Source organism: Epinephelus fuscoguttatus, linkage group LG7 (genome assembly GCF_011397635.1).
Source record: "Epinephelus fuscoguttatus linkage group LG7, E.fuscoguttatus.final_Chr_v1".
Lineage (NCBI taxonomy): Eukaryota > Metazoa > Chordata > Actinopteri > Perciformes > Serranidae > Epinephelus > Epinephelus fuscoguttatus.
Window position 1 is genome coordinate 2,069,543 of NC_064758.1, and position 27,148 is coordinate 2,096,690.

The window sequence follows — 27,148 nt, forward strand, 5'->3', positions numbered from 1 at the left end:
TCTTACTTGGTGCCTGGATCTGTCACAAGGACATCATCCTTTAACAAAGTGAGGGCTGCTTTCGTGTCTCCACTCCAAAGGAGATTAGTTGACCTTAATCTTCGGGGCAACCCTGTGAAAACATCAGAAAACCTTAGTGAGTAAAACTGCTGAGTAAATGTGTGGACAACTTTGTCTGTGAATTAATGAATGTATTGGCTGCTTAAAAGAAGGGACTAAACTCAATAGCCATACATGAAAATAAGTCACAGATACGGTACACTGCATCTGTATAAGAACCTAATCCATCACTTAGCAGTGGAATTACTATATGTCTTAAAACAGTGCATGCAAGTGAACAAGCAGAAAGACTTGCTTTCAGTTAAGAAAGAGTTTATGCTACTGTCAGGTTAATATAGCAAAACTGCCTGGGATCCACCCAGAGGAGCCTCAGATGAGTGTGTGCACTTTGGTACTGTGTTTCTGTCAGTATTTCAATGGCGCTGATATCACACACATCACCAGCAGGTTGTTTGGTTATATATGCCACACAAGATTTTGTTCTACAGGTGAATTCAAAACTGCTGACTTGATATTCTTTTTCAAGAAATGGCTTGGATAAAATTTACAATAAGACTTTGTAGGGATGGCAGTGTCAGTCATTCAGTCGGTTGGTTGGTCAAGATTGAAACACCTGAGGCTTTCAAGGTCCTCACATGATATGTCCTAATAACACTGGTGAGCCTCTGACTTTCACCTTGCACAATCAAGGTGAAATCTACTCATATCATCTATAATTATGCAGTGAAATATCTCAACATCTACCCGATGGATTGTCCCATAATTTTGTACAGACATTCATGCTCAGACAATGTATCTTACTGACTTTTATCATGAAGGTGATTTTCTGTTAAGAATGAAATGTCTTAACAACTACTGGATGGGTTGCCACAGATTTTGGTATACATACATGTGTCCTTAAAGCTAAATTGTAATAACTGATCCTGATAGACTTGTTCAGGGCCTCAGCAGGGTCTCCCCCTCTCTTAATCTCTTCTTTTCCTTCTGAATGCACAAAGCTGATTAGCTCTATATCTGGAAACAGCTCAGTGTAAATATAGCTCCTCTTTCTGTCCATTTAAGCCTAGGTTAGCTAAGGTGCTGTGGTGGGTGGTGGAGACATGTCCTTAGCAGGAATGACATGGTGATTATGATAGTCTAGACCAGGGTTCAGCATTCTTTACTATCAAAAGAGCCATTTTCCAAAAATAATTAAAAACAAATCTGCCTGGAGCCCCAAAACATATTTAAACCTTATGGTAACACTGCGTATTAAGTCTAATTAGACTATCGACATTAAAAATAGGTCTAAATGAGCATTCAAAAATATTTGTTTTACCACAGCTATACGTGAAATGACCACGACCTCTTAACACCGCCTTCCATGGTGGCAGCACGTAATGAGTTAAAATTATGTACCGGTACCACGGAAACAATGCCAGTGTAAAGTCAATTAGGAACAATATAGCAAAACATACAAACAGATACCAGAATAACAATACCACAAGGCAGGGAAGAGAACAGGCACTACATCATATCATATATCAATAAGTATAACAACAACACTTATAACATATAACATATAATTAGTATGGCATACACTTAAAATAAGTCAAGGTGAGTCTATCGGTAATGTGCACCTACACAGCTACTGCAGCTGCAACATTAGAAAAAACTGTTTAAGTAAGAATTTATATCTCTCTTTGGAATCTACCAACACAATACAAAGTGGCAACGAATTCCATCCCAGTATGGCTCTGTTCAAAACAAATTTCTTTAACACATTGGTATTAGCCTTAAGCAAGATGAACCTCCCCTCAGTAGCATGTCTTGTCAGATAACCATGTCGACTTAACTGACAAGAAAAAAGGTAATACCAAACATTCGGAGACTTATTTACAATAATATTCCTGAGCAAGTGTTCTTTGAGTGACAGTTAGCCTACCCAGGCTATCATGCATATGTATCACATTAGTTCTGTAAGAGCACTGTAAAACATAGCATGCTGCTTTATTTTGAGCAACTTGTAATTTATTTAAATCCTTCATTGAAGCACTAGACCAAATTGCAAAACAGTAATCGAGCTGTGACAGAACTAGTGCATTTGCTACTTGTTTGGCAATATCTGGTATGAATTTTAACACACTTTTTACCATTGAGACCCCTCTTCCCATTTTACTCACAATATGATCAGTGGGTCTCATTCATGAAATATGAGCAGAAGGAATTTGTGTGTAAACTGTTCGCAGACAGAAATTTACTTGCATGTCCGCATTCATCAATATTTTAGTAGCTCCGATCTTTTTGTAGCTACTAACAAAATCTACTCCTGCTCCTGACCACTCGTAGTGCTTGTGTAAATTTAGTAAAGCACAAAGCCTAAATATTGCTTGTCACTATTAGAAATTACAATTTTAATTCGTATTGCGCTCTGTTATGTACACAATACACAGATGCCTTTGGAATGTAATCTCAACATGACAAAATATTAAAGATATAACACATTTAGTTAAATTAGTTGGCAGCAGGTTTAAGATCCAGATTAGGTTCATTATTGTGAATTATCTATCATACTTGCCAACTCTCCCGATTCCCGCGGGAGACTCACGATTTTTAACCCTATCTCCCGCTATGCTCCAGGTCAGTAATTTCTCCCGCTAATCTCCCGATTTTACAGTGAAGGAAACAAGTAATATTGTGGGGGATATTTGTCGCAGTATCTGGCAACCCTGGCCTGCCTGTGTGTATGAGGCAAGCCGGTGACGTGACTCAGTCACTCGCTGGAGGCAGTGATATGCCAAGTAGCGTTGTCAGTTCAGCGACCAGACAGAGATGGATAGAGAAAGAGAGACACCTGACGCCAGGGCCACACCGCCTGCGGAAGTGCTGCGAAGTGCAGTGCACCAAAATTCTTGCGCGAGCCGGAGCACTTCCGTTCACATCAGACGCGCATTTCTCCACGCTGGTCAACAAGCGGTTCTGCTCCCAGCTGTTGTCGCTCGCGACTTGCGCAGAAAATAGACCAGATGCCGAAACGACGGAGCCATGGAGCTATTTTTCACAACCCAATGTTGGCAAGTATGCTCTATGTAAATCAACTCAATAGATTACGTGTTCTTTCTACATGTTGAATGATGATAATAAAAATATAGGCTCCGCTCGTCTGCAGCAGATAGTTGTGACTGTGAGCCTCCTCCTCCTGTGGCTACTGTATTTTTTTGTGTGTGCTTATGCGTTTCTTTGCCTCCAGTTTCAAATCAAACCATTTACGCTTCAAAAAAATAAAATGAATAAAGAAAATAAAATGTTTTTTCTTCAGTCCACTTCACCCAAAATTATTTTGATCTCTGCTTCAGAAAAAATCTTTTTTCTTTCTCTCTCTTTCTTTGTTTGCGCCATGACTGACAGGTCATATGGTGGTCATTGGCTATTCATGGGCAGGGATTTATGCTAATTGCTGATTACCGGGAGCGCGCTGTCACTTTATGATGAATTGGTATTCATGATCATACACATGTGTTTACGATCAAATCTGAGTTTCCTGCGGAGCTCCTGAATCCGGAGTAGGTTTTTAGTAGCGTAGGCTTTTATGTGCAAATCTACACACAGATTTACTAACTTTTCATGAATGAGATCCAATATGTTTAGACCATGTTAAATGTTGGTCAACAGTTATACCATTAAGTTTAGTCTCATAAATTTGTTCAACAGGAATATTATCAATTTCCAATACCAAGGAAGGTTCATCTCTCAGCAGATACCTTGACCCAATAATAGATTTAGTTTTCCCCACATTCAAGACCAGTTTGTTTTTAGTTACCCATTCTGCCACTAACCTTAAATCATATTGTAACTTATTATTTAACTCCACTGTAGACGACTCTGCTGCATATATTGTACTATCATCTGCATACATGGCAATTTTAGTCTTTTCAAGCACAAGTGGGAGATCATTCACAAAAATAGAAAATAATAACGGTCCAAGACAACTCCCTTGAGGCAACCCACAGTCAACATATTTAAAATCAGACAAACTACCATTAAAATAAACAGTTTGACTGTCAAATAGCTCTCCATCAATTTCATTGCTGACAAACTAAAACTATACTGTTTTAGTTTTCCTAATAACAAAAAATGGTCAATAACATCAAATGCAGCACTAAAATCAAGTAGACCGACACCCACTAATTTCCCATTATCCATGTCCATACGCCATTCATCTGTCATATGCGTCAGAGCTGTACAAGTGGAGTTTCCTGGTCTAAATGCATGTTGAAAATCACTATTTAAATTATTGATATCAAAATAATATTGAATTTGTTCAAACATTACCCTCTCAATAACTTTACCTAGAGCGCCCCAGAGAAAGGTGCAGCAGGGTACTTTGCTAATGGCATAACTTGGGCAATTTTCCAATTCTATGGGAAAACACCTTTGTCAATACATAAATTAAAAATATGACACAGGAACAGCAATAGAGTCAGCAGCAATACTAAAAAATTTAGCATCAAAATTATCCACCCCTGGTGGACTATTCTTCCCTTTATAAAGAAGCCTAACAACCTCTTTGATTGTCACCTTTTCGATGTTAATTTCACAATTTTTATTTATCATTATTAAATCCTTAATTAGTGTTGATGAGACATTGACATCTACTTGTGTCATATTTCTCCTCAAATTATTGATCTTGGCATAAAAATAATCATTAAAATAGTTTGCAATATTTAAAGGCTTTGATATGAATTTACCGTCCACCTCAAGATAAGCAGGATTTGATCTAGGCATACGCCCCATTACGCCATTCACCACATTCCATAATTTTTTCTTATCATTCTTCACATCTTCAATTTTAACTGTATAGAATAAGTTATTTTTCTTTTTATTAGCAGCAGTAACATAATTTCTTAACTTCTTATAATTTTGCCAATCCAACTGAAGACCAGACTGAACAGCAACTTTTTTTGCTTCATCTCTTGCCATCTTTAGTTTTCTCAATTCACTGTCCAGCCAGGGTGATTGTTTGCTGCTCACAGTAAATTTCCTTAGAGGGGCATGTTTTTCTAACACTTGTGAATACAACTATTGAACTTCATCATCATCTGGATCCTGCTTCACAAATACAGATTCCCAACATATATTTCCAACATCATCTACAAATGCCTCTTGGCTAAACAACTTCAGATCTCCTGAAAATAACTTTAGGTCCCGCTTTTGGCACCTTCATTTTCCTCACATAAGCAATCAAATTGTGATCACTGAACCCCACTGGAATGTATAAATGGCTTAGAGCAGAAATTACTAAAATTAGTGAATACATGATCAGTACAAGTTGCTGTTGCAGATCCAGAACTTCTTAAGCACACTCTCGTTGGCTTATCAGTAATTTGCACTAAGTTGCTGACGTTGGCCACACCCAATAGCTTATCTCTGAGTGGACAGCCATCCATAGTCTAATTAATATTCAAATCTACCAATATATGAATTTCATAATCAAGATCACACACTTTATCAAACATCTCACGTATTACATCAGAATAATTTACCTGTGCATTGGGAGGTCTGTAGCAGCGGCCTATCAGCAAAGGCTTTAAATTAGGTAAATTAACTTGAATCCAAAGTGCTTCAATGTCAGCGGACATTAAATCATATCTTATTTTAGCTGCTATATGAGACTTGACATAGGCTGCAACACCGCCTCCAAATGCATTTCTATCCCTCCTAAATATGGTGTTCCTATGAACACTAACTGCAGAGTCATTAAATGTATCATCCAAGTGAGTTTCAGACAATGCTTAAACATGAACACCTTCAGACAAAATCTCTGCAATATCAGTTACTTTATTCTTTAGACTGCATATATTTATATGAGCCATTCTCAGTCCCTTTCTTGGCAAGCTATCCAAACTCAGCATAGTATTTTTGGTAGTATATTATTTCCTTCCCCTGCATATGAAAACTAACATACAGACACAGATACAAACATATATAGAAACAACAGAATCAGAAAAACATAAACTAATATATTGTGACATCCTCAAAATAAAATAATTTACAAATTGGGAAATAGAGTATTGATGCTGCAGACATGAACAATAATATGCTAAAATTAGCAACCAAACCAATTTGCCACTTGGACCAATTGCAAGGCTAACAGAAAGCAAGTAGGACTAGTTCCATCAGCAAAACAATGAAATAATATACAGCCACATTGGCAGATTCATATCCTATTCCTTTAAAAATGAGAGTAGGACCAGTTCCATCAGCAAAACAATGAAATAATATACAGCCACATTGGCAGATTTCATATCCCATTCCTTTAAAAATGAAAGTAGGACTGGTTCTTTTTTTTTTTTAATTTTCTTTTTATTTCGAAGCGCACTCAAATATTACAGACAATCTCCAGAAATGAAGAAAAAAAAAAAAAGGAAAGAAATTATGGATACACTTCCAGAGGTACAGGTACCATACATAGATTGTCTTTCAGCCTATCTTCCTGTTATATCGGCTTATAGTCCACTTCTTTTTACTTTTGAAAAGGGAAAAATAAAGTTAGCTTAAAATGGTAACAACAAACAAGCAAAACCATGTGCATATTCATATATACCATCCTCACACCTGTGCATATACACTTACACACACACTTACTTAATTACACTCATATGAACATGCATGTACATGTACCATAAAATAAAACAAAGTAGGGAATAATAAACATATAATTATAAACATCCAGAGAGAAATAAAGTAGAGGGAACAAACAGCAGTTTGGCTTTACACCTTCATAAACATACTGTAATGGTCAGATTATGCACCGAGGCGAATGTATTTGAGATTGGCATTTATGTATATATAAGGAGAAAAAAAAAAACAAAAACAAGGTCGGGTCTCAGGGGTCCAATATACTGCATCCATTTTTCCCAGCATTGTAAGAAGTAACCCATCTTAAGATTTAGTGAGAAGGTGATCTTTTCCATCTTATATATTTCAAAAGTCACATCTATCCAATCGTTTAAAGTAGGCCCCAAAGGCATCAACCATCTTTTAGTTAGAGCCTTTTTCCCTGCCGCCAATAATATACCCATTAAGTATGTATCAATACCTCTCAGTTCTAGGGGGGGAAGACCCAGGTATATGGTTTTAAAGTCAAATGGTATTTGTATATTAAAGATGGTCTGCATGGCTCCATGTATGTCAGTCCAGTATTTCAATATGTTTTGACAAGCCCAAAAAATATGATAGTGATTTGCAACTTGACAACCACAATTTCTCCAACACTGAGAATTACCATTGTCATAATGTGACTTCACATGTGGGGTAATAAAAAACCTTGCGACATTCTTCCAGCAGAATTCCTTCCATGCATGAGATTTTGTGCATCTCCACCGAGAAGAGCATATATCCTGCCATTCTTCCTCTGTTATTTGTAAACCTCCTTCTTTCTCCCACCTTTCCCTAATATATTCAGTGGAATGATCCTCCAAAGCCTTGAGACACTTATATAGTTGTGATATGATCCCTCTATGTTTATCTGATTTATATGCATTTATGAAAAGTTGGGTAAAGGCTTTATTGGTATCTTTAGTATCAATCTTTTTGATCTTTTGATTGTAATAATTTCTTAATTGTAAAAATCTGAATTGATCCTCTCTTTCTAATGTGTATGTCTCTCTTAGAGTTTGAAAACAGATGATTTCATTTTTCTCTACGATACCACTCATAGATGTTATGCCTTTTTTTATCCAGGATTTGAATCTATGGTCGAAAGTGTTTGGAGTAAACTCTGAGTCATATGCACACCAACTTAGGATTTTAACATCCTCTTCTAGGTCATGTTCTTTTATAACCTTTTTCCAGACTTTCAGCACTGATTTTACCCATGGGTTTTCTAGTTCATCTATGTATCTTGACAGGTTTTTGTCTGGCAATATGGCCTGTATATGGATACCGGGTATTATTTTAGTTTCAATATCTTTCCATTGTGCATTGTAGGATGGGTTACACCAGCACAATAACGTTATGATCTGTGCTGCATTAAAATAATTTTTTAAGGATGGTAAACCCCAGCCTCCTTTTTCTTTGGGTAATTGTAACGTTTTAAATAAGACTCGTGGTCTTCTTCCTTGCCATATAAATCTCAAAATCATCTTGTCCCATTCTGCAAATTTATCTTGGGTAACTATAACTGGGAGGGCCTGGAAAAGATATAGGAATCTTGGTAAAACATTAATCTTGATTGTTTCTATTCTCAAGCTCAAACTCAGGAAGGGTACAAGATTCCACCTTGCAAGGTCTTCTTTAATTTTACGGTGTAGAGAGTCATAATTTTTCTCATATAACCTTGATATGTCCTTGGGTAAAATCACCCCTAAATATTTAAGGGATTCTGTTTTCCACTTCAATGGATATGCATTCTTAAATTTATCAGATAGGCTCAAGTTGTATGTAAGAATTTCGGTCTTAGAAATATTAAGTTTATAGCCTGATAGTGGGCCAAGACCTTGTAAGAATTTCATCACTTCGGGCAGAGATGTCTCAGGTTGTCTTAAATATAAGAGGACGTCATCCGCGTAACATGCTATTTTATGTTCTACTCCATTAATTGTAATACCACTAATTTTATCATTCTGTCTAATATATTGAGCAAGAGGCTCCAAAAAAAAAATCGCAAAAAGGAGTGGGGACCAAGCGCAACCCTGTCTCACTCCTCGCTCTAATGTAATAGGATGGGATATGTGACCATTAATTTTGAGTTTTGCAGTAGGATTGTCATAAACAGCTTTTATAGCGTTTATGGTCGTTGAAACCAAATTTATTTAGAACTTTATAGAGATATTGCCAACTGACCGAATCGAAAGCTTTTTCTGCGTCTAAACTTAGTATCATTGCCTTAACTTTGTGTTGTCGAATATGATCCATAATATGTAGTGTATGTTTTATATTATCATGTGTTTGACGCATGTGTATAAATGCTGTTTGGTCGTTATGAATCAGAGTGGGGAGGAATTTTTCCATCCTTCTTGCCATTACAGATGTGTATATACGATAGTCAACATTAAGGATGGAAATCGGTCTATATGATCCACATTCAATCCTATCCTTTCCCTCTTTCGGTATAAGAGAAATGATGGCCTCCTTCCACGTGGGCGGAGTCACTGCCTTCTTTAAAGCCCAGTTGCATGTTGCTAGCAGAATAGGCATGAGCTCCTTTCTAAATGCCTTATACCACTCGGTTGTGAAACCATCACTTCCTGGTGATTTATTAGCTTTTAATCTGGTGATGGCATCATTTAATTCTTTTGTACTTATTTCAGCATTCAAGGCCTTGTTTTGGTCTTCAGTCAAAACTGGCAGTTCTAGTGTCTCCAGAAAGGAGTCAATTTGGTCGTCATTATCCTCAGACATTTTGGAGTATAGTCATTTGTAAAATAGTTCAAAGATTGTTTGGATTTTGTCCCGTTTGTTCTCTATATAGTTTTTCTGAGGGTCTCGTATTTTGTATATAGTGCTGTCCGCCTCTTTCCTTCTCAGTTTTCTTGCTAATAGTTTTGTGAATTTAGAGCCGTTCTCATAGTATTTTTGTCTAGTAAATAACATTTTTGTTTCAATTTCTTGTGTATAAATCATGTTTATTTCGTTTCTAATTTTCTTTATCTGCTGTAGCATGTTGGTGTTTTGGCCCTGTGCATGTTTATTTTCCAACAATTTTAATTGGTTTTGTAAATCTAGTAGTTTCTTCTGACGTTTTTTCTTTTTCAGTGAGGCTGCAGCTATAATTTTGCCTCTCAGAACGGCTTTCGCTGCATCCCATACCATAGGAGGCGAGACGTCCTCAGTAGCATTATCCTCTATATACATTTGGATTTCCGTGCTCATTTGCCTTTTAAATGACGGATCATTGAGAAGACTCGAATTGAAACGCCATGTTGTATTTCTACGGCTATTTTCCAAATTTAAGATGATATATATTGGGGCGTGGTCACTCAAGTCCATCGATCCTATGTCTGCGTCCTCAATCCTTGATCTATCTTTACCGAAAGTGATGAAATAATCAATTCTAGTATACACAGAGTGGGGGGCAGAGAAATGTGTATACTACCTAGTTTTGGGGTACATGTCTCTCCATATGTCTATTAAATCAACATCTTTAAGTAATTTATTGAACTTTTTAGCTACTGCTTTATAAGTGTGAGTATGGTTCGACACATCCAATTTTGGTTGCAAATGAATATTCAAATCCCCTCCACATATTAAGATTCCCACAGTTCCACTTATTATTATATCAAATATCTTTTGGAAAAAAGAGAAGTCACTACCAGGAGGAGCGTAAATGTTAAAGAGGGTGATTTCATTCCCATCTATTGCACCCCTCACTAGAATAAACCTGCCCTCCTTATCTTTTTGCTCATATGTATGTTCAAATGAAATCTTGTTTGAGACCAAAATGGCTACCCCTCGTTTGTGATTAGATTTATAGGATGAAAAAAAGATTTTGTGAATCCCATTTTTCTTAGTTTTTCATGTTCCTTATTATCCAGATGTGTCTCCTGTAGATAAACAATATGTGCCTTCTCTTTTTTCATTTTGGAAAGTATTTTACTGTGTTTTATCGGATTAAGTATACCATTAACATTGAAGGAAACTATCTTAATATTCTCATGCGCCATCTCTCCTATGAGTTATCTCAAATGACTGCAAAACCTCTGCTGCAAACAATCTCTCTGGCAGAACAAGGAAACAAAAACACAGACTACTGGAAAAAATAACACTTAACAAATTCAACATCGGTAAAAAAAAGACTTCCAGGGGAAGGGTTTCCATGGATTGACCCTTTAACTGACTAGAGAAAATCTCCGGTCTGGGAGGGAAAACCTCTCTACACCGACGTGAGAGTAGGGCCCTCCAAAGCAGTATGGTCCATAAAGTAAATGTGTCCATTTCTACCAATACTTTCTATTTTCGTCCTCCGACTAATTTTTCAACTCTTTCCTTTTACATGGAATACAAAGAGAGCAATATCTTCCCATTTGAGAAAAGTGTTTGCTTATTTTGCCTCAAACTGTCCAATTTCCAACTGTCCAACTATCCAATCATAACATAAGGTACATTATATAATGAAAAGCTACATTTTGCTCTTAGTTATCAGTGTTACCTCATGTGTGGACTTTTATCCGGGACAGTTTTGTCCATTTTTTAAGAGGGGGGATCCCTCCTGAACACCTGAAGCCTTTCCAAAGCGTCAGCTCTCCTGGGGAAATCCCTCACTGACCGTCCCTCTCCTGACGCACGCCAGGCATGGAGATTCAGGTGGTGAAGTGGATCTTCTGGCAGCGGTATAACCGTGACTGGGAGGCCCCTCTCCTTCATATCCTTCGTGGCGTCGCTGATCGTGTTGTAGATTCGGGTGCCGTCCTCATAGAAGACCCGGAGTCTGGCCGGGTAAGGGGTGCGAATCTTCTTCTCCTTCAATACACGTTTCACTTCGTTGTACTCCTTTCGCTTGTTCAGTATTGCGGCCGGGTAGTCATGATCGAAGAAGAGTCTCTGGTTATTCAAATGAATCTCTTTCATTTCCCAGGCTTTACGGAGAACTTCTTCCTTCGTTTTGTACCGGAGGAATTTAATCACAATCGATCTAGGCTTGCCGGTGGCTGGAGGCTTCGGTCCAAGCGCCCTGTGCGCTCTTTCAATATGCAGCTCAGTGGACACGGGAATGTTCAGTTTTTCTCTAAGGAGTTTTTCCACAAAAGCCACCATTGAGCTTCCTTCCTCGCCCTCTGGTACATTATAGAGCCTGATATTCTCTCTACGCGCTCTTCCCTCCTGGTCGATGAGTTTCTCCACTTGTTGAGTTTGAACTTTCAGCACGTTTCTCAGTGCATGCTCCATAGTCAGCAGCCTGCTTTCCACCGCATCAATGCGGTCCTCCGCCTCGCCTATTCTCCGGTTGGTTTTATTAATCTCTTCTTTAATATCTCCCAGCTGCCGGTTGTTTTCCTGTCGGAAGTCCCGAATCTCCTGCAAAATCTTCTCCATGTTCACCTTAGTTTTTTCACTCAGTTCTAGCTGCTCACTGTCTTTTCCGCTAGCTTTTCCACTAGCTTTAGCCTCTGCACCTCGTGGATCGTCATCCTTCTCGTTTGGGTCAGCTGTAGTTTTCTTATTCTTGCTCTTGTCTCTTGTTTCCATCCTTCCCCGCTATCTAACAGTTTGTAGCACTTTATATGTTCTATTCGTCTAATAAGCAGGGTATTTATAAATTTTGTCGGAGGAGACGGTGGATTATGCTGCCATCTCAAGAAGGGGTGGAACCGGAAGCCTCGAAAGTAGGACTAGTTCTATAAGCAAAACAATGAAATAATATGCAGTCACATTGGCTGATTTTTAATAAATTAAACTATTAACAAACACTCAGCATTTAATTTACAGCCAGTTGGCTGATTTATCAACTCTGATGAAAAGAAGTTAGCCGACTTTTTACATTATGTAACACAGTTTAGGCTACTTATAGGCTATAGGCTACAACATTGACAAAAATTCCTTAAATAAAAGTGATAGATTTAGCCTACTTAATACCCAGACAACCAGACAGAGCAGTTCTAAGAGGCTACAGCCCCAAGTGCAAGTTCAGCCTATTCAGCCTAACTCCGCAGTTTAACAAACACCATCACCAAATCAAGTTTCCATTCAGGCCCTCAGTCTTACTTATGTGCGGGAAGACTCACTTCATTTCCAGAGCTCGAAGAAAAGTCTCAACTTTATCACGTGTATCCCGATTCTTGCCCTGGGTCTTCGAGCTTTGCACGGACCATCCCGCTGCACTGGAGTCCTCCTGGTCTGACGAGGACACCTGCACCTGCTGTCCGCTGCCATCACTCTTGATGAGACTGTTGGAGATGAGATCCTGCAAGGCTTCTGCTGCAGTGTTGTTCAACTGGATACTGTACTTGGTGAAGACTTTCAGCTTGGAAGGATAAATCACAAAGGCTTTAACCTCTTTTCTTTAAGCTTCCTTCTGATCGGCGCATAGAAGCTTCTCTCCTGCTGCAGCTTGGTAGAAAAGTCCTGGTCCATGAAGATCCGGATCTTGGTGCCAGGAAACCGGGGGTCCTGGTAAGTGATAGGAGACTTTTTTACCCCATGCAGCTTTCAGCACTCTTTGTTTCATGTCCCATCGTAAAAAGCGGACAATAATGGACCTGGGGCTGTCCTCATCTGTCACCGGTCTATTTGCATCAGACCTGTGCACTTGCACAATAGTGAGCTCATCACCGGAGATTCCCAATGCGTCAGTAAAGAGAGTTTTTAGAAAGCCCACCATGTCATTGCCTTCACTCCCTTCTTTCATCCAGTATGTTATATTTAGCTGGTGTGGTTTATTTTCAAGATATTCCACACAGTCTATCAGCTGACGCTGCTGCAACAGGTGCGAGAGAGCCTCGGTAACAATACCGTTTCGCTCTTCAACTTTGTTTATTCTCTCTTCAGCGTCAGCCACTCTGCAAGTAGTTTCCTTTAGATCCGAAGCCAGAGATGTCACTTCTTTTTGTAGCTCATTGAAGTCCCTCTTCATCTCAGTGTGAAAAACATGAAACTCACTTCTGAACCCGCTGATTTGACCGGAGATTTTCCTCTCCATCTCATTCAGCATCAGCCTCAAGGCCTCTTCCATTGTGTTTTTCCCACGGCGTATTTTTGAAAAAATCTGGGTGCTTGTTTCCCGACCCAATCTAAGGTTCATGCCACGACTGCCAACAACCAATATTATACTTCTGCCAGAGTTGCAACATAAATCCCTTCAGCTTAAATATACTTCATTTGAGGGTTTAGAACGAGAGCTTCACAGCCACATCACTCTTGCATGACCCGGAGTCAGATACTGAATTGACACTAATCTTAGGTGTCCATCTTGAAACTGCGCCGATTGTATAGATCTTCTGTGCTGCTGGGGTGGTAATTCTAGTTGTGTAAACAACAGCGTGAAACAGAGGGAATGCCTTCAAGGTCTGTCTGAAAGTGTGCTTTGTTCCTGGGTTATTAGTGGACACTTCAAAGACACACATTCTCCAGGTCGGTCCACTGCTACACGGTATCAAATAAAGTTTTTCATGATTAATAATGAAAGATGTTGTTATAAAATTAATTTTATAAGTGGACTTACAACCGCCTTTACAGCTCTGTCTCTCTCATCCATGCTTGTTGTGTATTTGTGTCCATTTTTCCATTACTAGCTTTCATTCATGTAGTAAAATCAGCCCAGTCACTGGAAGAAAATGGCATTGTAGGTTGCTACAATCCATAAATACGTACATGTGTACATTTTATACATACCATATCAGTGTTTGTAAAGTTATGTAATATGTGAGATGACTTTATAATCTGGATTTGGAGGGGATGGTAGATGATGTGACACCTAGATTGGATGCCTATCAAGCTATAGACCAACAAACAACAAAACTGGTTGTGATTTAGATAGCCATTGCTTTGTTTTCAGCAACTTTTCAGGTATGAAAAGCGGTTTTCCTGCTTGTGTCCCCAAACTAGGTATTTTAAGCAATTACCAAGTGTTTTTCGTGCTGAAATTCATGCTTGTGCCCCCAAACTAGGTATTTTAAGCAATTACCAAGTGTTTTTCGTGCTGAAATATAACCACATGTTAACCACATTGTTGTTTAAAACATAAAATGTCAACGTATTGGTTACATTATAATGCGCAAATATAACATATGCATGGTTTGCAGAATGGAATGGCAACATTTTTTTTTTTTCTGGTGATCAGGTTAAGTAAGGCAGCTGTCTAACTATATTGTAAAACTATAGTTGGTTTAGTGTTTCTCCACTGGGAGAATATTGACTGAACAAATGTGAGATGTTGGTGGTGGTTCAGAGCTCTCGATCCAGGCTACACAGTTCTTTGATGTTTGCTCCTTTAATGTAGATTTATCAAAGATTGCCACCAGGTCATGAAAAACATTCAAACTTGTGTGCTTACCAGAGAGCTGACTGGCCATCCTGCGCAGAGTGAGTGCAGGAGACTGGATACCAAGGTTCCTGGCTGACGAGGATGCTGGTCCCCCAGTTTTCCGCAGCGGGTCCTTAATGGTGAAGTTGTCCGCATATTTCTCCAGAGGGTCATCTAGAGAGTCCACCAGGCCATCCTCCCACAGCTTGTATAGCATCAGTGTGGGAAAGATTTTAGAGAGGCTTGCAATTCTGCAATCACAGTGATTAAAGTGAGTGCAACACATGCATTTTCCAATGATTAAATAAATGTATCCTGTTTTCAGAATACATAGCATTCCCACTGCTGCTGCACAAATCACATTTAAACACTTCATTAACTGAGTGATTCAGTCTGATTGATCTCAGGTCCTATATGAAGCTTACTTGATACAATGAGGGTCTAATCCTAACTCTAACTAACTAACTAACTGTAAGCCTCAGATCAAATGCATTATCCAGTAGAAGAATTAGACTGCAGGTTACATCATGTAGCAATGATTACTGTTCAGATAGACTAAAATTATGGGCTGGCTGAGCAGCTTTTAGGACCAGTAACTAAGCATTTGGCCTTCAGACAAATCCCCACTTCCCTTTTGTCATATCGCTGTCATATTTCATGTTAATCTCCTCCACACTGTGTGTGATTGTAAATCTCACCTGTACACTGTATACTCATTGGGTGCAGATGAGGAGGGGTCACTACTGTTCTTCTTGCCAAAGTTTCCATTCCACAGAACAGAGTCATTTAAAACCACGATGGCTGATATTGCTGGCAGCTTGGTGCTGTGAACACTTGACCTCAGAAGTGTATCTATCTGTTAGGAGAAACTTCAGTCACTATAAATATATCCCAAGTATCTACACGACCAAACATTTTAATATGAATGACAAAACCTAGTTGACAGATTCACCTTTTCTAAGGCTACCCTCAGAGATGTGATGGGATGTTTGAGGGGCACAGGCTCAGGGAAGAGAGGGCACATCTCTTCTGCTGTTGCTTGTTTTACAACCACTGTGGGAAAGGGGAACAAGGTAGACTTATCATGTATGTACCATGAAGACACAACTTTTCTATCTGTCACTCTTGTTGAGATACACTCCCATTATACAACCAGAGATTATCATCCTATTTCAGTTGTTCCATGTTTTCTCAGAATTTTAGATAAACTAGTTTATAGGCACATTCTTTTACTTTTGAACATATATAAAATACTTCATGAACACCAGTATTGATTCTGCAAAAATCACACAGCATACATGTCCCTTTTACAACTAGATAAGGTCCATACAGTCTTGAAAAAGAAAGAGTTTGCATGTGGTTTTTTCTTGAATCTCTCCAAAGCATTTGATGCTGTCGACCATGACATCTTACTAACTAAACTGCACAGATATGGATTTCATGGTTCTATCCTGAAATGGCTTAGCAATTATGTTTATTATAGACAGCAATATGTTAATGTTAATGGTATAGAGTCTGCAAGAGCTGTGACACAGTGTACCACAATGGTCCGTTTTAGGATTCCTTTTGTTTCTCGTCTTTATAAATGACCTTGCAGGAGTATCAAACACCATTTGTCAGTACTTATGAATGAAGTAAACAGTCGCTTTCTTGCATATTCAGAATGGTTTCAAACAAATAAATCTGCATTAAATGTAAAAAAAAAATCTAATTTTATGATATTCACAGGAAAGATGAATAACAATTTGGAATTAAAGCTGCAAGCAGCTGTGATCGGGCGCTCGCTCACCTGCGCCACCGCGGGGGGCCAGCAGCATGCATTACTGAAGCAGTTATGTGAAGACTCAGAGTAAATTACCCTGAAGTGGTGTGATGTTTCATCTTCCTACTCCAAAAAAACCCCTATGGGAAGGGCTCTTTGAAAATTTCAAGGGGGCGCTATAGAGGCATTTTGTCCCCCCCATGGGCAACGCCCCTCTCACATGTAAGAGCTCGCCATTCTTGACCTGTGTATCAATTTCATGAGGTTATTAGGTCGCTGAAGCCATCAAAAAGCCAAATGTATTTGGTAGCGAGGGCAGCGTCATAGCGGCCACACCCCTTGACATAGAGAAAAGCTTTTAATAACTTTTGATCAGCATGGCCTCAGGGGCTGAGGCTGCCGAGCAACCAGGGGTTGTAGGGAGACCCAGAGTAGGCATGGATTGGTGGTTTATATGTGGGGCTTACTGGCCACTTTATTAGGTACACCTGTGCAATCTAATACAATCCAATACAACAGCTCTGCCACACATTCTACATTTACAAAGCTTTTACTTTTTCAGCTTTTGTCAGAAAGGTGATTATTCTACTTTATTATTGAGGTCGTAGTGGGTGGTGTTGGTGTACTGGAGTGCAACATATTTAAAAGTTTTCCTAATATTTTGTCCCCCTCAGTTAGACAAAATTAGGAGGCCACCCCAGTACACCACCACCATTCACTATGACCTCAATAATAAACTTAGTATAGTCACCACTTTCTAGACGATGTCAACAATAACTGGAAATTTATAAGCTGCAGGGAAAAAATCATGGTATAGTCGTTTTACTGGATTGCATTAGATTACACAGGTGTACACAAAGTGGCCAGTGACTGTATGTTACATACATACCGTATTTTCTCAAATAGTAGCCGGGGCTACTATTAACAAAAAATTAGTTTGGGACCAGGCTACAAATAGGGACAGGCTACTATTTGAAGGAAGGCTTTTAATAAAAGAAAAAAAAAAAATCACAGCCAAATTTGAAAATACAAATACTGTATTTTTTAAATTGAAACAGCATATATAGTATTACAAATAAAGTACTGTATTATTTACAGTAACAAACTTTACTTTAACAGTAAAAATAGTTTTTGGTGTTTTTGTAAATCATCACTATTTACTATTTACTACAGCACAGTGTACTAGTTGTCCTGCCTTGAAACAGTGAATCATCTCATCCTCTGTCCCATCTGCAGCCACCGTGATGCCACACACCTTGCAACAAGACAACATGCCACAAATTAATTGTAAAACCAGGCTACATTCATAATTATGACTTTTTATCTCACAATTTTGATTAGGAATGGCGATTTTTTTCCATTACTGGCGAAAATGGGCTTCCATAGATAAAGATGGTTACGGTAAAAATATCAGTGCCAGGGGCGGTCCTGGCTAGTTTTACGCCGTGGGAGAGTGCGCAACTGCGCATGTGTCTGGGTGAGGGTTTATGTGTGTGTGGATGTGCGTCTCTGTGTCTGGCTGTGTGTGTAATCCGGGTCTAGCGCTCTATAAATGCCAAACCTCACATAAACACGTGCGGTTTATAAAAGAGGCCGGCGTTTATTTATTAAAAAATGTTTAGACCTCATTACTAAAAGATGCCGGCTGCTAATAGGGCCTGGTAACGTTAAAGGACAACTTCGGAATTTTTCAACCTGGGCCCTATTTCCCCATGTATATGTGTGCGTATGATTCATGGGTACCACTCGTTCTAAAATTGGTTCAGTATTGAGGGAGGCGGATGCAACCGGAGCCGCGAAACGAGCTAAAACAGTAACAGGGGCAAATGCATCCCGTATAAGTTTGCGCATTAATAATGCTTTTTTTTGCCACTGACCGGTTCAGATTGCCAGTGTTATGGGTGCTGAGTGGAGTCAGCTGTCAGTCAGTGTTGGAGCAGAGAGGGTGAGGGTGTCCCCGCTGGGTACTGTAAGTGAGTATGTGTGTGTGAAATGTGTGTGTTACACTAGAAGAGTCAGAGGACGGAGTCTTTTACGTGCTACCCCCTGGAGTGTTACCTGTTTTTGGAGTGCTCAAATAAATGGGCCATTAAAAAAAAGTGCTTTTTTTCGTCACTGACTGGTTCAGATCACCAGAGCTATCTCTGTTAATAGCATACTAGCCTTTCCCTAACCTCTGGGCTGTGTGATGTCACGAGCTTTGCTCCACTGTGTCTGTAGCTCTCTCTACTCGTGGGACAGCCATTTCCTTGAGGAAGACGTGTTTCAGGATTGGATGTCTTCTCTTCTTCGGCTGGCAGTAGTCATCTTGGGAGAAGTGAGAACTGCAGACCCGATGGTCTGCAAGGCGCAGTGTCTTGACAGCAGTGTTAGCATCCATTTGTAGCACAACTAGCCACAACTTCAGTATCTCACTGTCTGACAAAGGCAGCCTGTGAAAGCTGTACGGGGTGTTGCGCGACATCCTGTTCTTGCGTTCGGGAAAAGGGCCCGTTTATTTGAACACTCCAAAAACTCCGGTAACACTCCAGGGGGTAGCACGTAAAAGACTCCATTCTCTGACTCTTCTGATGTAACATACACTTCATACACACATACTCATTTACAGTACCAAGCGGGGACGCCCTCCACCTCTCTGCTCCAACACTGACTGACAGCTGACTCCAGTCAATGGAGCCGCATTAGCGACTGTTAGCATGACCTCAGCTCAATTAGAGATCGGTACGCCCACGTTTTAAGTAGGTGACAATTCAAATAGCTGGCTCACATCAGATGGTGAGTGGCTTTTGTATGGTCTTAAAAACGCTACACATTAGATAATGGTATACTTACATTTTGATGCCAAAACTGTGCTACCAACTGCTTTTTTCGTGAAGTAGACCGCCATGTAGACACATTGCAATAGGTCATAATCTGAAAGCCGTGCCCCCAAAGGGGAATCGTTTCAGATCCGGGGGTGGAGTCGAGAGATTTGGAAATCCGTATCCAGTCAGATTGGCATCAAAGTGATCCACCCTGCCAGTGTTTTGAAATACCCAGATAAAGTCAGCAGGAGCACATTGATCCCTGACTGAGAAAAGAAGGATTTCATTATCCGAATTATTCTGATCCAGATTACAAGTTTTGAAATACTGGGCCCAGAACCTCAGGTCATCTCACCCCCAGGTCCCCAGGACCTACATTAAAGGCTATTACTCGTACTCGTACTCGTCGTCCTCCGCTTATCCGGTTCCGGGTCGCGGGGGCAGCAGCCTCAGCAAGGAAGCCCAGACAGTCCTCTCCCCAGCTACTTCCATCAGCTCTTCCGCGGGAACCCCGAGGCGTTCCCAGGCCAGCCGGGTGATGTAGTCCCTCCGGCGTGTCCTGGGGCGGCCCCGAGGTCTCCTCCCGGTTGGACATACCCGAAACACCTCCCAAGGGAGGCGTCCGGAAAGCATCCTTACCAGATGCCCGAACCACCTCAACTGGCTCCTCTCGATGTGGAGGAGCAGCGGCTCTACTCCGAGTCCCTCCCGAATGTCTGAGCTCCTCACCCTATCCCTAAGGCTGAGCCCAGCCACCCTGCGGAGGAAACTCATTTCGGCTTGTATTCGCGATCTCATTCTTTCGGTCACTACCCAGAGCTCGTGACCATAGGTGAGGGTTGGAACAAAGATCGACCGGTAAATCGAGAGCTTCGCTTTCTGGCTAAGCTCCCTTTTCACCACAACGGACCGGTTAAGCGCCCGCATCACTGCTGACGCTGCCCCATTTACAAGGTGTGAAAATCACAAAATTGACGGCAAAATCAAAATGATTTTGTTTGAGTTTGAATCAAAATGGCCAACTTCCAGTTTGGAGTAGAGCATTGGTGGCAGAGACTTTTTTGTGCGTTTGGGCAACTTACACATAGGTACACATTTTCATCTACTTACTCCAAAAAAACATGAACATGACATTTCCCATTGCCAGTAGGGAGCGCTATATTTATCTCTAATTATTGACATGTAGATGTGTTCAGGGTGGGACTGTCATCAATCCTGTTAAGTTTGGGCAAGATTGGACCATGTATGCTGGAGTTATAAACTACTTCCTGTTTAGTGGTGAGACCCCTAACTTTGACGGCATCCCACGGTCACACGCATTGACGAAAACTCAAGCTTTTGATAACTTTTCATCTTAAAGGTCTTGGGATGGGACAGACCATGGTTTGAAGTCGATCGGATGAAATCTCTAGGTCTAGTTCGTTCATTTATGACCCCTGGAAATGACCAAAAATGCACCAAAATTGCACAGTAAATTCAAAATGGCCGACTTCCTGTTGGGTTTAGAGCATGCCTCCAAGAGGCTTTTTGTACATCTCTGAGCGTTACATAAGCCTGCCAAGTTTCATACATGTAGGTTAAACTAACTTCAGGGGCTGTTTCCTCAAACTTTTGTAGGGGGCGCTACTGAGCCAGTTTTTGGAACCCGCACACGAGACCCTTAAAATATCAAATTTTTCACCAGTTCTGAGATGTTCATGAGTTTTCGGGTATGTTAAGCCTCCCAAAAAGGCAATTCATTTGGAGGAATAATAATAATAATAATAATAATAATAGTAATAATAATAATAAAATCCTTGCATTTCAATAGGGTCCTCGCACTGCTAGGTGCTCGGGCCCTAATAATAATAATAATAATAAAAAAATCCTTGCATTTCAATAGGGTCCTCGCACTGCTAGGTGCTCGGGCCCTAATAATAATAATAATAATAATAATAATAAAAAAAATCCTTGCATTTCAATAGGGTCCTCGCACTGCTAGGTGCTCGGGCCCTAATAATAATAAACAGCGCGACTGCAATAGGGTCCTCACAGACAACTTTGTCATCGCTCAGACCCTAATTAAAGCTGCAAGCAGCGATGAATGGGCCCTCGCAGTCCACGCACGTCGGGGCATGCTGCCGTCGTGGGTGTGCACCTAGATGTCTTGTCAGCTGTAATAAATAAAAGTAAAGCTGCAAGCAGCTGTGATCGGGCCCTCGCTCCCCCATGCAACCGTGGGGGCCTGAGGCATGCGGGGGCTGTGGCGCAGAGCGAGACGGGAGAAAAACCTTGGCAGGAGCGCAATGTTTTGTTCATCCACTAGGTGGTGCTACGAACATAACCAGATGTGGGCAGGCGCGTTCAGGGGTGGACCGTCACCACCCATGTGAAGTTTCGAGCAAATCGGACAATGTCAATAGGGCATTTCCTGTTTCCATAAGGGGGCGGCATGAGCAAGATTGCCTATGAGCATATAGAGGCGTTGAGGGCGGGGCTTTTATCATGTACAGAATTTTTTAAGCAGTTTGGATGAAGTATGTGGGAGAGAGAGGTGCTTCAATATGCATGGCGATGCATCAAATATGGTGGTGCCATGGAGGCCACACCCCTTCCCATAGAGAAATAATAGAGAATGAGAATAAGAATAACTTTTGATGATCTGCAAAAAATTTGAAGTCCAATTGGATGAAATCCCTAGGACTAGTTTGTTAAAATACAACATGTGAAAATCACGCCAAAATGACAAGTCAGAATCAAAATGGCCGACTTCCTGTTTGGAGTAGACCATTGGTGCCAGAGACTTTTATGTGTGTCTGGACAACATACACATGTGTACCAATTTTCATGTTCCTACTCCAAAAAAACCCCTATGGGGAGGGGTTTTTGAAAATTTCAAGGGGTCGCTATAGAGGCATTTTGTCCCCCACATGGGCGACGCCCCTATCAGATGTCAGAGCTTGCCATTCTTGACCTGTGTATCAATTTTCATGAGGAGATGAGGTCGCTGAAGCCATCAAAAAGCCAAATGTATTTGATGGCGAGGGCGGTGCCATAGCGGCCACGCTCCTTCACATAGAGAAAAGCTTTTAATAACTTTTGATCAGCATGGTCTCAGGGTGATCTGTATCAAATCTGAAGTTGATTGGACAAAATCTGTAGGAGGAGTTCGTCAAAATACAAGGTGTCGAAATCACAAAATCGCCACCAAAATGAAAAGTTTAAATCAAAATGTCCGACTTCCTGTTTGGAGTAGACTATTGGTGACAGAGACTTTTTTGTGCGTCTGGGCACATACATACACATGTGTTCCAATTTTCTGGGCAACATACACATGTGTTCCAATTTTCATCTTCCTACTCCAAAAAAACCCCTATGGGTAGGGGTTTTTGAAAATTTCAAGGGGGCGCTACAGACGCATTTTGTCCCCCCCCCCCCATGGGCAGGGCCCCTATCGGATGCAAGAGCTTGCCATTCTGATGCAAGAGCTTGCCATTATTAAGTTGATGTGGTCAAGTTTGTGTCATCAGTACATGTTAAAGTAAAAACTGGTCACTTCCTGTTACCACCAGGTGGCGCTATTAGTTATATGGGATATTAATATATCTGGCCGTTCAGGGTGAAGCCATCATCACGTCCAGCAAGTTTAAAGCTGCTGAGATCAAGTATGTGTGCGTGAGGTCCGTTCGAAATTCGATGGCGAGAAAACGAAAAGTCACCAAAGTTTGTCACGCCCTAGTGGCCACGCCCCTTGACATAGAAAAAAGTTTTTAATAACTTTTGATCAGCATGTTGTCAGGATGATCTGTACCAACTTTGAAGTGAATCGGACGAAATCCCTAGGAGGAGCTTGTTCAAACATGTTAAAAATTCAAATCAAAATGGCTGACTTCCTGTTGGGTTTACTGCATGGGTCCAAGAGGGGTTTTTTTTGCGTCTTGGCATGTTCTATGAGCCCACCAATTTTCATGCGTGTAGCTGAAATGCACAGGCGGGGCTCAAGGCACAAAATTTTCTAGGGGGAGCTATGTCGCCATTTGGCATTTTCGCCAGACCAAACGCATGTGCCAATTTTGGTGAGTTTTTGAAATTGGGAAAGGGGCCAATTTGGAGATTACATGTTCGTAATAATAATAATAATAATAATAATAATTAAAGCTGCAAGCAGCTGTGACCGGGCCCTCGCTCTCCCGCGTCTACGTGGGGGGGCAGCAGCGCACATCACTGAAGCAGTTATGTGAAAACTCAGAGTAAGTTAACCCTGACGTGGTGTGACGTTTCAACTTCCTACTCCAAGAAAATCCCTATGGGGAGGGGTTTTTGAAAATTTCAAGGGGGACTATAGAGGCATTTTGTCCCCCCCATGAGCAACGGCCCTATCAGATGTAAAAGCTCACCATTCTTTACCCGTGTATCAATTTCGTGAGGATATGAGGTCGCTGAAGCCATCAAAAAGCCAACTGATTTGGTGGCGAGGGCAACGTCATAGTAGCCACACCCTTGACATAGAGAAAAGCTTTTAATAACTTTTGATCAGCATGGTCTCAGGGGCTGAGGCTGCTGAGCATCCAGGGGCCCAGAGCAGGCATGGATTGGTGGTGTAAATGTGGGGCTTACTGGCCACTTTATTAGGTACACTTGTGCAATCTAATACAAGTCAATACAACAGCTTTGCCACACATTGTACGTTTACAAAGCTTTTACTTTTTCAGCTTTTGTCAGAAAGGTGATTATTCTACTTTATTATTGAGGTCGTAGTGGGTGGTGTTGGTGTACTGGAGTGCAGTATATTTAACAGTGTTCCTAATATTTGTCCTCCTCAATTAGACAAAATTAGGAGGCCACCTCAGTACACCACCACCATTCACTATGACCTCAATAATAAACTTAGTATAGTCACCACTTTCTAGACGATGTCAACAATAACTGGAAATTTATAAGCTGCAGGGAAAAAATCATGGTATAGTCGTTTTACTGGAAAGTGGCCAGTGACTGTATGTTACATACATGCAGATTTCCTCAAATAGTAGCCGGGGCTACTATTAACAAAATAATAGTTTGGGACCAGGCTACAAATAGGGGCAGGCTACTATTTGAAGGAAGGCTTTCAATTAAAAAAAATAAAATAAAAAAAATCACAGCCAAATTTGAAAATACAAATACTGTACTTTTTTTTAAATTGAAACAGCAGAAATATTTATGTAAACCTGTCTTTACAATAAAAATGAATATTTTCTATATAGTATTACAAAGAAAGTACTGTATTATTTATAGTAACAACGTTTACATTAACAGTAAAAATAGTTTTTGGTGTTTTTGTAAATCACCAATATTTACTATTGACTACACCACAGTGTACTAGTTGTCCTGCCTTGAAACAGCGAATCATCTCATCCTCTGTCCCATCTGCAGCCACCGTGATGCCACACACCTTACAAGACAACATGCCAGAAATTAATTTTAAAACTAGGCTACATTCGTAATAATGACTTTTTATCTCACAATTTTGATTAGGAATAGCAATTTCTTTTTTTCCATTACTGGCAAAAATGGGCTTCCATAAATAAAGATGGTTACACCCTCTAAGCAGGCGTCATATGCCAGCTGTTTCCACTTGCCACACAATAAATAGAACATAAGTCTTTAAGCTGGTTAATATTTTCTCCATCAGCAATCATTCTAAACAAGACTGTTGCCATACATATAACATGAATCTACCTACACATTATTTACATATTTAACAATGTCAAACACAACACCGAAGACCCAAAGCAACCACATTGACTACATCTCCCAGAAAGCCCAGCGCTCTGGGAGCATGCGCTAAGCAGTCTCGAGACGGCAGCGCGTACATGTGAAAACACGGCCTGTGTTTACATACTGCATTAGCCTTGGACTAATACGTTCACTGCATGAACGTCTTGAAAACGAACCCCGTTTTTCGTTTGGGGGTTGCCGGTTTCGACCGATTCACGTCTCCATAAATGTTCAAATCAAACATGTAACGTACTAACCGCATAGTCACAGATTTCACGCTTACTACCAATGTGCAATACACCTCCCAACCGCTAAAGTGGCGCTGTGACACAATAGAAAGCCGGTGCACTCATTCATTGCAGGACGAAGAAGGGGTGAAGAAAATTTCAAGACATTCCGAGATAAAATGCATGTTTATTGAACAATAACGGATATACAAACACACGGCAACCCCCGTACACCTGCACGTGCACGAAACACAACACAATGCTCTACAACAGTCAAACATTAGTCCACATTAGCTCAGCGAGTGTTCAACCACCGGCATGTCTCGGCTAACATCGACCACCAAGAATGCTCCCAGGAGTTAGCCGAGTGCTAACCGATACACACATTAGGGGCTGAATGCTTATAACGCTAATAAACCACAAATTGTAAGTTACCTAAAGCACGTCGGGATAGCGTGGTGAACGTCAACACACAACCATTTATTAATAATTCAGCTGTAACAACTGTGTGGCACAAACTCAGTGCTTTGGTTATAAATAATGTCGGGCTCAGTTTGGGTTCGAACAGAAATATGCGGCCGTGCCGCACTCTAAAACCCCGGACGCACCGGATGGGACGTGAAAAGTGGACATGTCCGGGCAAAAGAGGACATTTTGTCAGCCTAACGCCATTAATGTTACCTAACACAAAGAGAAATGTTAACGGCTCGTTTCTCCTCTGACACGCCACATACCTGTGTGCCGCCACGGCTCAGTTGTCCAGGTACTGGGCAGTCATGACACCAACCAAAGAGGAAATTACTGGACTTGGAGACGGTTAGCCGTTATCTTTCGTTTGTCAGCTGCTCTCATGTTCCCTCCTTTTGTAAAGGTCTTGTTGCCGTCCTCTGCATACCAGGCGTCATTCCGCAGCGTATTCCCCCGACATTTGTTCAGAATATTTCAAAACTTCTAGCTTTAAATGAACACTGAAGTTGCATCTTGTCACCATCTTATCTGTTTACAATCAGCTGAGAGTGCGCAACTGCGCATATGCGTCTCTTGTTTTTATGATGGTAGCGTCAGGAGCAGCCAAAGACCACCTGGTGGCAAGATAGTTATCTACCAGTGTTCATAAACAAAAAAATATTGGTCATGGCCGAAATAAAGATAAAGATAGATAATTATGTACAGTTAATGCGTTCAAGGTCTTCTGACTCTTTAAAAGTTGACATGGTGTCTCTAGCTCAAAGTATGAGGGACAAGAAGAGGTTGAAAGTCGATGAGTTTTGAAGAGGATTTGAAGATTTTCCAATTTACTTCCATTCACACTAATTAGACTGCCACCAGAGCGCCACCTATTGGCCGATTTGCACCGAATTTTGCACAAACCCTCATCGGGCCATGGAACACAATTAGGGAAAGTGTTGTGGTAATCCGACTGTATTTGCTCAAGATATGAAAGACTGTCTGTTTTGAAAACAATGTGCAGGAATTTGTTGTTTTATATTTTGGGCATTTTTTGGACAAACAAAATTTTTTTAATAACTTTTTATCAGGAGGGTCCACAGATGCTTCATGCAAAGTTTGGTGCAAATTGGTCAAATTGCATGGGAGGAAAAAAAGTTTGAAAAAGTAGGTT

At 40.6% G+C, this 27,148-nt stretch overlaps 1 protein-coding gene across 1 annotated transcript in view; it reads right to left on the bottom strand.

Moving 5' to 3' along the window:
* Positions 1–26,443, bottom strand: part of LOC125891999 (putative beta-lactamase-like 1) — a 30,838-nt gene extending 4,395 nt beyond the window's left edge. Inside the window, exons 1-5 of the mRNA XM_049581693.1 lie at positions 26,262–26,443; positions 15,951–16,051; positions 15,697–15,854; positions 15,029–15,249; positions 7–112 (exon numbers count right to left, since the gene is read on the bottom strand). Coding sequence (XP_049437650.1) covers positions 7–112; positions 15,029–15,249; positions 15,697–15,854; positions 15,951–16,022 — 557 coding nt within the window. The 5' untranslated portion in view covers positions 16,023–16,051; positions 26,262–26,443. The remainder of the gene's footprint in view (positions 1–6; positions 113–15,028; positions 15,250–15,696; positions 15,855–15,950; positions 16,052–26,261) is intronic.
* Between the last annotated feature and the right edge of the window lie 705 nt (positions 26,444–27,148).